We start from the raw sequence: 12,590 nt of genomic DNA on the forward strand, positions 1-12,590 counted from the left end.
ATCAGTCGTCCTGGTCCCTTTGCAGAAAAACAGCCCCAAAGCATGATGTTTCCACCCCCATGCTTCACAGTAGGTATGGTGTTCTTTGGATGCAACTCAGCATTCTTTGTCCTCCAAACACGACGAGTTGAGTTTTTACCAAAAAAGTTCTATTTTGGTTTCATCTGACCATATGACATTCTCCCAATCCTCTTCTGGATCATCCAAATGCACTCTAGCAAACTTCAGACGGGCCTGGACATGTACTGGTTTAAGCAGGGGGACACGTCTGGCACTGCAGGATTTGAGTCCCTGGCGGCGTAGTGTGTTACTGATGGTAGGCTTTGTTACTTTGGTCCCAGCTCTCTGCAGGTCATTCACTAGGTCCCCCCGTGTGGTTCTGGGATTTTCGCTCACCGTTCTTGTGATCATTTTGACCCCAAGGGGTGAGATCTTGCGTGGAGCCCCAGATCGAGGGAGATTATCAGTGGTCTTGTATGTCTTCCATTTCCTAATAATTGCTCCCACAGTTGATTTCTTCAAACCAAGCCCTGAAAGTGAATCTCAGTAAGACCAAAATAATGGTGTTCCAAAAAATGTCCAGTTGCCAGGACCACAAATACATTTTTACATTTTACATTTTAGTCATTTAGTAGACGCACTTATCCAGAGCGACCTACAGTTAGTGCATTCATCTTAAGAATGGCAGGTAGTTTAGTGGTTAAGAGCTTTGTGCCAGTAACCGAAAGGTTGCTGGTTCTAATCCCCAAGCCGACTAGGTGAAAAATCTGTCGATGTGCCCTTGAGCAAGGCACTTAACCCAAATTGCTCCTGTAAGTCGCTCTGGATAAGAGTGTCTGCTAAATGACTAAAATGTAAATGTAAGATAGCTAGGTGGGACAACCACATATCACAGGCATAGTAAGTACACCCTTCCTCAATAAAGTAGTTATTAGCAAAGTCAGAGCTAGAAGTGGAAGTGTTGGTTCAGGAAAGTTTACAAATTTAGTTTACAAATTCCATCTAGACACCGTTGCCCTATAGCACACAAAAAACTATACCTACTATGGGTGTGCCGAGTACTCAGACAGAACAAGTATCGTAACGGATATTGAGAATATTCGGATACGATTGTGACAAGTATTTCCTGTAATTATTCCTTATCGAAAAAAGAAATGTTCAGCTGTCAGCACGCATCTCTCTTTCACTCAAAGAGATTGAAACGCTGTGTGCGCTAAACAACTATTGGCTAGTTCATCTGTCTTTAAAGAAACGGGCGGGTTATCGGTTGAGCCTGCTGCAACGATTGGATTAGAACAAGCCGCACTCCCTCTGCTCTCATTTCCCCAGACAGACAAGCGCGGCTCTGTTTCACTCACTCACAGTCACTCGCCTCAGGGCACAAGTGTTCCCTTCTCCATACATTGTGTATGAATCAGAATCCATAGCTAGTCATTGTTGTTCAATCTAGTAAATTCCTGTTGACTTTGCTGAGGCCATATGGTTGTTTTTGTCTGTCTACTTGGAATTGTTTAGTAGGCCTACTTTGTCTGTCTTTGTAATTATTCCATTGCTGACGAAGTCTGTTGTTATGTCGTGATCCAAGCCCATGCTTGCTTGCTATGACAATTTATTCTCCCCCAGGCATGTTTACCGAACGACAGGTCATTAGAAATTAAAATGACAAATCTAGATTGTTTGATTGCACAAATGTTGAGGCATAAGTGTCGGGAGATAAGTTTTGCTCCTCTCGAAAGTGAAACAATAGATGGGGCAAGTGAATTAGCCTACCTTCATCTACCAGCCATATATTAGGCTATTTATTAGCCTATTTCATTGATAATTGAATAGGACTAGGTAAGTAAATCATGTGCATTTTCATCTGTCGGGGGTCGTTTACCTTTGAACACAATGTGTGAATGAGTGAAGGAACATAACAATGCACTCTGAGATGCGCTCTGAGTGATCGCGCAGTAATGTGCACTTGAGGTATAGGCTTTACCGGACTTTAAAGCGCACTTCCGGGTTTTCCGATTACAAGTAAATCTGATTACGAGTATCAAGTGTAATAAAATGGAAAGGATTATGAATACGAGTATGAGGAGTATAACACCTCTAATACCTACCTTGGCCTAAACATCAGCACCACAGGTAACTTCCATAAAGCTGTGAACAATCTGAGAGACAAGGTAAGAAGGGCCATCTACGCCATCAAAAGGAACATACAATTTGACATCCCAATTAGGATCTGGCAAAAAATACTTAAATGAGATATAGGACCCATTATCCTCTAAGATTGTGAGGTCTGGGGTCTGAATACCAACCAAGAATTCACAGAATTGGAGAAAAAACAAATTGAGACTGCAGAATTCTGAAAATATGCCCTCAGTGTACAACGTAAAACACCAAATAATGCATGAAGAGCAGAATTAGGATGATACCAGCTAATTATAAAAATCCAGAAAAGAGCCGTTAAGCGATTACCAGACCTTCCATAACAAAGCCATCACGTACAGAGAGATTAACCTAGAGAAGAGTCCCCTAAGCAAGCTTGTCCTGGGGCTCTGTTCACAAACACAAACAGACCCCACAGAGCCCCAGGACAGCAACACAATTCAACCCAGCCAAATCATGAGAAACAAAAAAGATAATTACTTGACACTAACTAAAAAACAAAGCAAACTAGAATGCTATTTGGCCCTAAACAGAGAGTACACAGTGGCAGAATACCTGACCACTGTGACTGACCCACAATTAAGGAAAACTTTGACTATGTAGATAGCATAGCCATGCTATTGACAGAGGCCACCATAGGCAGACTTGACTCTCTCGACGACAGGCTACATGCCCACTGCCCACAAGATGAGGTGGAAACTGAGCTGCACTTCCTAACCTCCTGCCAATGACTATATGGTGCCAGGAAAATAACCTCTCACTCTACATCAACAAAACAAAGGAGATGATTGTGGACTTCAGGAAACAGCAGAGGGTGCACCCCCCTATCCACATCGACGGGACCGCAGTGGAGAAGGTGGAAAGCTTCAAGTTCCTTGGCTTTTACATCACCAACAAACTGAAATGGTCCACCCACACAGACAGTGTGGTGAAGAAGGAGCAACAGAGCCTCCCCAACCTCAGGAGGCTGAAGAAATTTGGCTTATCACCTAAAACCCTCACAAACTTTTACAGATGCACAATTGAGAGCATCCTGTCGGGCTGTATCACCGCCTGGTACGGTAACTTGATCATCAAGACATCAACCACCCGAGCCACTGCCTGTTCACCCCGCTATCATCCAGAAGGCGAGGTCAGTACAGGTGCATCAAAGCTGGGGCCGAGAGAAAAACAGCTTCTATCTCAAGGCCATCAGACTGTTAAATAGCCATCACTAGCACATTAGAGGCTGCTGCTGTCTATTGAAATCACTGGCCACTTTAAGAAATGGAACACTAGTCACTTTAATAATGTTTACATATCTTGCACTACTCATCTCATATGTATATACTGCATTCTATTCTATAATATTCTTCTGTATCTTAGTCCATGCCGCTCTGTCATTGCTTGTCCATATATGTATATATTCTTAAATCCCATTCCTTACTTTTTTGTGTGTATTGGGTACAGTATATGTTGTGTAATTGTTAGATATTACTGCACTGTCGGAGCTAGAAGCACAAGCATTTCGCTACACCCGCTATAACATCTGCTAAACACTTGTATGTGACAAATACAATTTGATTTGATGTATATCAGAGACACATACAGTATTTCCCTCAGATTACACAGACCCACAAAGAATTTGAAAACAAGTCCAATTTTGATAAAATCCCATATCTATTAGGTGAAATACCATAGATATACAAAAGTATGTAGACACCCCTTCAAATGAATGGATTCGGCTATTTCAGCCTCACCTGTTGCTGACAGGTGTATAAAATCGAGCACACAGCCATGCTATCTCCATAGACAATCATTGGCAGGAGAAGACCTTACTGAAGAGCTCAGTGACTTTCAACGTGGCACCATCATAGGATGTCACCTTTCCAACAAGTCAGTTCGACAAATTTCTGCCCTGCTAGAGCTGCCCCAGTCAACTGTAAGTGCTGTTATTGTGAAGTGGAAACGTCTAGGAGCAACAACGGCTCAGCCGCGAAGTGGTAGGCCACACAAGCTCACAGAACGGGACCACTGAGTGCTGAAGCGCGTAGCACATAAAAATCGTCTGTCCTCGGTTGCAACACTCACTACCGAGTTCCAAACTGCCTCTGGAAGCAACGTCAGCACAATAACTGTTAGTCGGGAGCTTCATGAACTGGGTTTCCATGGCCGAGCAGCCGCACACAAGCCTAAGATCGCCATGCGCAATGCCAAACGTCAGCTGGAGTGGTGTAAAGCTCGCAGCTATTGGACTCTGGAGCAGTGGAAATGCGTTCTCTGGAGCGATGAATCACGCTTCACCATCTGTAAGTCTGACGGACAAATCTTGGTTTGGCGAATGCCAGGAGAACGCTACCTGCCCCAATGCATAGTGCCAACTGTAAAGTTTGGTGGAGGAGGAATAATGGTCTGGGGCGGTTTATCATGGTCGGGCTAGGCCCCTTAGTTTCAGTGAAGGGAAATCTTAACGCTACAGCATACAATGATATTCTAGACAATTCTGTGCTTCCAACTTTGTGGTAACAGTTTGGGGAAGATCCTTTCCTCTGTCAGCATGACAATGCCCCCGTGCACAAAGCCAGGTCCATACAGAAATGGTTTGTTGAGATCGGTTGTGGAAGAACTTGACTGGCCTGCACAGAGCCCTGACCTCAACCCCATCGAACACCTTTGGGATGAATTGGAACGCAGACTGCGAGTGTAATGTTTACGGTTAATTTCTGATTGTTTATTTCACTTTTGTGAATTATTTATTCGACTTGCTTTGGCAATGTAAACATGTTTCCAATTCCAATAAAGCTCTTTGAATTGACTTGCCTGCATGCATGTGTGTGTGATGTGTGTGTGTGTTTCGCTGTGATTCGCCGTGCTGCTGGAGAATGAACGCAAAGGCTTGAATCCCTAGTGAGCGTTGCCAGCTACTGTACTGAAAGAATCAATGGGTGCAGTAAATTTGCCTTTTACAGTGTGTGTCAGAAAGGAGAGAGACGTAGAGAGGTGACATACTGCCCTCCCAGAGACGACGACAATTTCTCTATTGAGTACTTCCCTCCCTCCCTCCCTCCCTCCCTCCCTCCCTCTCCCAGCCTCCACTCCTCCTTCCCTCCCCTCACTCTCATTTAAATGACTTTACTCCTTCCACACACACACACACACACACACACACACACACACACACACACACACACACACACACACACACACAGTACTTTCAAGACCCCCACAGATCCATTAGAGGCAGCAGTATTGAAACCACTGACTCTTCCTGATGATCTAAAGTCACACACACACAGTTCTCGCTGCTGATGTAAAGTGGTGCTGTTGCCCCCAGCCTCTGCAGGCCACCACAGGGCCTTAATGACAACAAGTCTTACAGCCACAGGCCGTTCAGCAATCCTCACACACCCACCCACATACTGGGTCCTGAGGGAAAGAATATGATGGTGTTTTAATCTGAGGAGGTTGTGAGGAGGCAGCTGCAGAGGAGTGATCTCTGTGACATCACATGGCTCCTGACCAGGCCAGGAAACCCTCTTCATCATCACATCTACTGGCTGGCTGCTGAGCTGCATAACACACACACACACACACACACACAAACACACGCACACTCACACACACACTCACACGCACACACACCACAGAGCAGGCTGCTGAGCCCTTTAAAACTATAGCCCAGAGGAGAGCCCTAGATAAGAGTATCCCCTTCTACCCTTTTCCCATTCCTCTTCTCTTTCATCCCCTCTTTTGTAATCCCCCTATTCCCTGTCCTGTTTAATCCAGGCCTGTCAGACCTGGAGAAGTATCAGGTGAGTCACATCCTTACTGTAACTTTCAGGAACAAAACCTGCCGGCTACCAGCTGTCTGCATGTCTTTTAGCTGCTAGCTAGCTGCTGTATCTCTGACACAGAGAGAGAGAGAGAGAGAGAGAGAGAGAGAGAGAGAGAGAGAGAGAGAGAGAGAGAGAGAGAGAGAGAGAGAGAGAGAGAGAGAGAGAGAGAGAGAGAGAGAGAGAGAGAGAGAGAGAGAGAGAGAGAGAGAGAGAGAGAGAGAGAGAGAGAGAGAGAGAGAGAGAGAGAGAGAGAGAGAGAGAGAGAGAGAGAGATGTTAAACGTCTACTGTATATCATGTTATGTAACTTGGTTAATAATGTGTCATGGCAGTCTTCAGTGGATAGACATCAGAATCTGACGTGACAGTGCCGAAGCATTAGCTCAGAGGGCTAACACAGTCTTGTGGCACGAAAATGCATGGCCATCTTGTTGATTTGTGGGTAAGGCCTATATCTGAGCCTCCTGGGATAGATACCCTGTTTGGTAACGATTTACTCTGACTACATCCATTTATTACACATCTATAAGCATTTCATGAACATCTTATAACAGGTCCCAACTGCATTATGAAAGGTTAATGAAATATATCCATAGCATATCTATAGCGCATTCATGTCATGCAATGCAAGAGCTTATTTTTAGGTATCTTAATAGATGCATCATTACAATGACAGCGTAGTGTCATCATTATGGCTGTTCTCAAAAGTGTTAGTTAAGCCATACCAGTGTTAGTTAATATGCTAAAAGACCAAACCACGTTTTGAAAATGATGCTGATATATAGCCGGTACAGGACCGTGATTGCCTGCATAGAATTCATACATAGACCCTTGATGTGTGCGTTATAGACCAGTATGACCAACTTAATTGTGATGTGGGGAGGGTTGTTCAAGAGTTATGAAAGAGTTATGATATGACACTCAAATACACCATTTGATCCGTAATATGTACCCTGAGGAATCAACCCTGTGGGGATCTTCAAGCACCATTGAAAAATAAGAAGGTAAATCACGGACCTTTACCGGGAAATGGAGCTGTTACAGGCAATATATTAGCATCATTTTCAAAACGTGGTTTGGACTTTTAGCATATTAACTAACACTGGTATGGCAGAAGCACACTTTTCGAGAACAGCCATAATGATGACACTACGCTGTCGTTGTAATGATGCATCTATTAAGATACCTAAAAATGATCTCTTGCATTGCATGACATGAATGCGCTATAGATATGCTATGGATATTTATCATTAACCTTTAATAATTCGGGTGTGACCTGTAATAACACATTCATGAAATGCTTATAGATGTATAATAAATGGATATGTAGTCAAAGTAAACAGTTACCAACTACGGTAGATATCAACTTGGCAGGTTCCCCAACGCCAGTGTATATAATGTATTGTCCAGTTAGTGTGCATTTTTTTATGTGTAGAGATTTCCAGTTCTGAAGACAGACACACAGACAGTCATCCTCTGCCTGATCTTTCTGCTCCAAAAGGCAAAGCAGAGAGAGATAAAAGAGAGGGATAGAGAGAGAAAAGAGAGAGAGAGAGCGGGATAAAAGAGACGGAGAGAAGGGGAGGGGGGTAGTTGGCCGAAACATCTGTCCTGAATGTACTAGCTTGTCTTTCTCCCTGCTGCTGGATTAATGACATCAGAGACACCTGACTGGCTCACTGTGACACCGTCACTCCACTCTCCTCTCCTCTCTTGCTTCTTTTCTATCCTCTCCTCCTTCTCTCATTCGTTTCTCAATCCTCCCCCATGCCCCTCTCTTCTCTTCTCCTCTTCTCTCCATTTCTACTCCTCTCCTCCCGCTCTCCTCTTATACCCTCTCCTTTCCTCCCTATCTCCTCTAATCTCTCTTCCCTCTTCCCTCTCTCCTCTTCCCCCCTTTTTCTCTCCTCTCCATTCCTCTCATCCCTATCTCATCTCCTCTCCTCTCCTCTCCTCTCCTCTCCTCTCCTCTCCTCTCCTCTCCTCTCCTCTCATCCCTATCTCCTCTCCTCTCCTCTCCTCTCCTCTCCTCTCCTCTCCTCTCCTCTCCTCTCCTCTCCTCTCCTCTCCTCTCCTCTCCTCTCCTCTCCTCTCCTCTCCTCTCCTCTCCTCTCCTCCCTCTCTCCTCCCCTCTCCTCCCTCTCTCCTCTCCTCTCATCCCTATCTCCTTTCCTCTCTTCTCCTCCCTCTCTCCTCTCCTCTCCTCTCCTCCCTCTCTCCTCCCCTCTCCTCCCTCTCTCCTCTCCTCCTTTTCTCCTCTCCTCTCAACAGCATATGGGTGTTTACAGTGTAATCTGAGATACAGTTCTCTTAGGGATGTTCTCTTGTCAATTTAGTAGATAAAACACCAACATCTGCTCGTCCTACTTAAAACCACAAAATAATCTGCAGCCAAGGACTACTTCTCCCAACTGCAGCTACACTAAGGACTACAGATCCCATAATATGCAGCTACACATGGGACTACAGATCTCACATTCTGCAGTTATACTCTGATTAACTACAACAGGGGTTTTCAAGACTCTTCTCGGGGACCCCCAGCCGTCCCATTTATTTGAACAATTCTAAAGCTAGTTCACTTGATTCAACTCGTCAACTAATTATCAAGCTCTTGAATAGGTTAATCAGGTGAGCTAGTTCAGGGCTACAAAAAAATTCAGAAACATCTGGGGGTCCTGAGGAGAGGTTTGATAACCACTGAACTACATAACTGTAATACAGTTAACTACACTACTGTAATAACACAATCATAAAAATTACTTTACATTTACATTTTAGTCATTTAGCAGACGCTCTTATCCAGAGCGACTTACAGTTAGTGAGTGCATACATTATTATTATTTTTTCATACCGTGGGAATCGAACCCACAACCCTGGCGTTGCAAACGCCATGCTCTACCAACTGAGCTACATCCCATCCGGCCATTCCCTCCCCTACCCTGGGTCAATTGTGCGCCGCCCCAATTGTGCGCCACTTTGACAGTGTAATAACGTTACCTACCTACATTATACGTTAACGTAATAGTTACCTACAATAATGACAATTTCTGTGGTAAACTGTATTGTGATAGACTGCATTACTGGTATGGCATTAGTGATATTAGGAAATGTAGCATCCCATCCAACTGTCTTTATTTATTTAGTGGGAGGAGAGGAATGGAGGGAGGGAAGGAAAGGAGGATTGCAATCAATTAAAGCAGAAAGCTCTGGAGGTCAGCGGAAAGGAAGACAAATTCTCCCTCCATCGATTAAGATGTTTCTTTCCCTCTCTCTCTCGCTCTCTCTCTCTCTCTCTCTCTCGTACAGCACAGCAGTGTTCATCATTAAGCAGATTGTCTCTCAGCAACATTACTGTCTACCTGTTCATTCCTACTGTACTGACAAGCTAATATAGCTAATCTACTCTCTACAGTGATGAAACAGGCTAATCTAGTCTGACTTTACAGACACAAGCTACTGACGCAAGCGAGTCCATAAAGTAATGAAATAGAGTCATTTAGTCTGACCATATATATCTAGCTTCTAGCTAATCTTTAGATCCTGGACAGTTCGAGTACAATGCCATGCAGGTCTTGTGACATTCATCTCTGAACACACACACACGCTCGTTGACGGATGCAATGAAAGCCACACACACACACACACACACACACACACACACACACACACACACACACACACACACACACACACACACACACACACACACACACACACACTGACAGTTTTAACATGGCTGCAGGGGTCCGTGTCTGTATGTGTCAAAGCACCCCCAACCCCAGCTCTGTGTGCCCCCTTAACCCCCCACATACACACACACACACACACACCTCCTCAAACCGTGGCAGTGTTTTTGCCTTTATGCAAAAACACTGGTGGTGGTCCTCTGTAGCTCAGCTGGTAGAGCACGGCGCTTGTAACGCCAAGGTAGTGGGTTCGATCCCCGGGACCACCCACACACAAAAATGTATGCACGCATGACTGTAAGTCGCTTTGGATAAAAGCGTCTGCTAAATGGCATATTATTATATTATGCATGGCCCATCACATTAGTCCCTCCCCATCTTTACCCCTGGGTGATCTGATTGTCCAGTGATTTACATGAAGGCAGTGAGTGGGGCGACCTACCAGGTCCTCATTGTTCAGGGTCGATCTAGTCACCAGGGCGAACGAGATGCCTGCCTTTCGAGCAGCGAGAGTCTGGGAGAGAGAGAGAGAGAAAGAGAAAGAGACAAAGAAGAGTGAATGTATGCAACTAAGAACCATGACACAATATTAATAATCAAACGAAGTGGGGTCTAGCGTTGCATCAGGATTGTCACTGTGCTTTAGAAGCAGGGCCATGGGGGGGTCAAGGACCTTCTAATGCTGAAATTGACTATCGTATCACTGTGGTGTCTGCCATACAAATAACTGGTTGCTCCTCACCAGTTTGGTCTCTTTGCTCCAGTAAGGTTTAACTGATCAGAAACAGACAGGGCTAAACTGTCTGTGCTGACTCCCAAGGATGCCATATTCCCTGTTTAGTGCACAGTATTTTGACCTGATCCCAATTGGCCCTGCTCAAAAGTAGTGCACTCTATAGGGAATCGGGTGCCATTTGGAGTCAGCACAGATAGTTTAGCCCTGTCTGTCTCTAATCAGTTAAACCTTGCTGGAGCAAAGACCAAACTCATCTTCAACTGCTAAATGAGCTTTGTTTCTGTGGATATCTTACATGGACTCATGACTTTGTAAGATAAACAAAATTACAGAGAGAGAGAGAGAGAGAGAGAGAGAGAGAGAGAGAGAGAGAGAGAGAGAGAGAGAGAGAGAGAGAGAGAGAGAGAGAGAGAGAGAGAGAGAGAGAGAGAGAGAGAGAGAGAGAGAGAGAGAGAGAGAGAGAGAGAGAGAGAGAGAGAGAGAGAGAGAGAGATTTGTCTGGTCTGGGGCCTCTCTGTTTGTTGATTGGTTAGTCTAGTTTGTTTAATCAGCCTGCCCTCTCTCTGCTCTCTCTAGCCTCTGGCTCTCCTTTGGGGACACTGACTGAGGCAAAAAAGACTACGGTGCCACAAACAAATCTTTGTCTTGTTCGCGGCCATGGCCATAACAGTCAGACCAACTGTGAAAATAAGAGATCAAGCAACAAAATAATAGTCTTCACGCCCCGGCCCCAGCCATCCCAGACCCTCACGGAAGCAGACCTGGGTTCAAATGCTATTTGAAATCTTTCAAATACTTTGACCGTTTTCTTTAGTCTTTCTGGAGTGCTAGCTTGTCAGGACTGGGGTTAGCAATTTTGGGACTATTCTATCGGTCCATTAAGACATGCAAGCTCAATCAAGCACAGAAAAACTATTTTTAAATGATTTCAAATAGTGTTTGAACCCAGGTCTGTCACAGAAACACAGCTCTCTGTCCGATTAAGACATCTCAGGATATCTACTACAAAGAATTAACCTCTATCGAGCTTCTTGTTCATTATCAAGGCCGTAACAATAAGTGAAGTCAGAGAGAAATAGAACAACTTACCCAGATATATTTTGTATAATGTTATTATTTTGTAAAGGGCTTTGACTTACCATAGCCTGATGGTTTCCACGGATGCAATGAAAAGAAAAACCAAGAAATGCAATTAGAAGCTGTCTGTCTGGCAGGCAGACATGGGCTGCATCTCAAATGGCACCCTATTCCCCATTAAGTGCACTACTTTTGAACAGAGCCCATAGGGTTCTGGTCACATGTAGTGCACTCTGTAGGTAATAGGGTGCCAGGGCCCATAGGGCTCTGGTCAAAAGTAGTGCACTATAAAGGGAAAAGGATGCCATTTCAAACGAAGCCCTGATTTCACACAGAGAATAGCAACAGCATGGTTGAACAGAGAGCTTTATAGCTAAGACATTCTGTGACATGCATTACAGGTCAGCTCTATGGAACAATTCCTCTCAGTCATTTAGAGTTATACAATCTACAGAATCAGATTATTTTCATGCATTAAACATTACAGAATTGCACTCATGCTTGGTATTTGTAGTGTTAGTCTTGGTACATGTATAGGTCCAGGTGTTTTTTTTTCCTGACCACATGACCTAACCAGGAAAAAAAACTACAGCTAGCTATCACCGCTAGTGCCCAGAGTCTTTCCTGGTCAGGTCTTGTGGTCTGGGAAGAACTCCTGGCCCCATCTCTGTAGGATGAAGCATTTCATCATAATATTTCCGCTGTCTCTTCTGCACGTTAGTTAAGTCTGGTAGACACACCAACAGACGAACACCAAACAGGACAAACAGGTACACGCAGGTACAGGTACGTTTACAGTGACGCCAGTTGGACTTTACACCACTGACTCACACACAGTACACTAACTAACTAACATGTACATTACATAGTAACATTAATGTCCACTAAACCAGAGTGTTGAGAGAAAATAGATAGATATATCCTTATACTAGGGCAGGGGTAAGCAACCCTGATCCTGGAGTGCCGCAGGCACTTCATGTTTTTGATTTAACCAACCTGGAAGACCAGGTGTGTAATGGTTTTAGGCAATCACTGAACTGATGGTCTGGTGTGGTGCCTACTTGGAACAAAATCCTGCAGTACCTGCGGCACTCCAGGAACAGGGTTACCTATCCCTGTGCTA

At 44.5% G+C, this 12,590-nt stretch overlaps 1 protein-coding gene across 1 annotated transcript in view; it reads right to left on the reverse strand.

Moving 5' to 3' along the window:
• Window positions 1-12,590, reverse strand: part of LOC121580047 (protein unc-13 homolog C) — a gene marked incomplete at its 3' end in the record, with an annotated part of 110,557 nt that overhangs the window by 62,314 nt on the left and 35,653 nt on the right. The window contains 2 exon segments of the mRNA XM_045225024.1: window positions 10,097-10,168; window positions 11,530-11,535. Coding sequence (XP_045080959.1) covers window positions 10,097-10,168; window positions 11,530-11,535 — 78 coding nt within the window.

This window comes from Coregonus clupeaformis, chromosome 15, assembly GCF_020615455.1.
Source record: "Coregonus clupeaformis isolate EN_2021a chromosome 15, ASM2061545v1, whole genome shotgun sequence".
Taxonomy (NCBI): domain Eukaryota; kingdom Metazoa; phylum Chordata; class Actinopteri; order Salmoniformes; family Salmonidae; genus Coregonus; species Coregonus clupeaformis.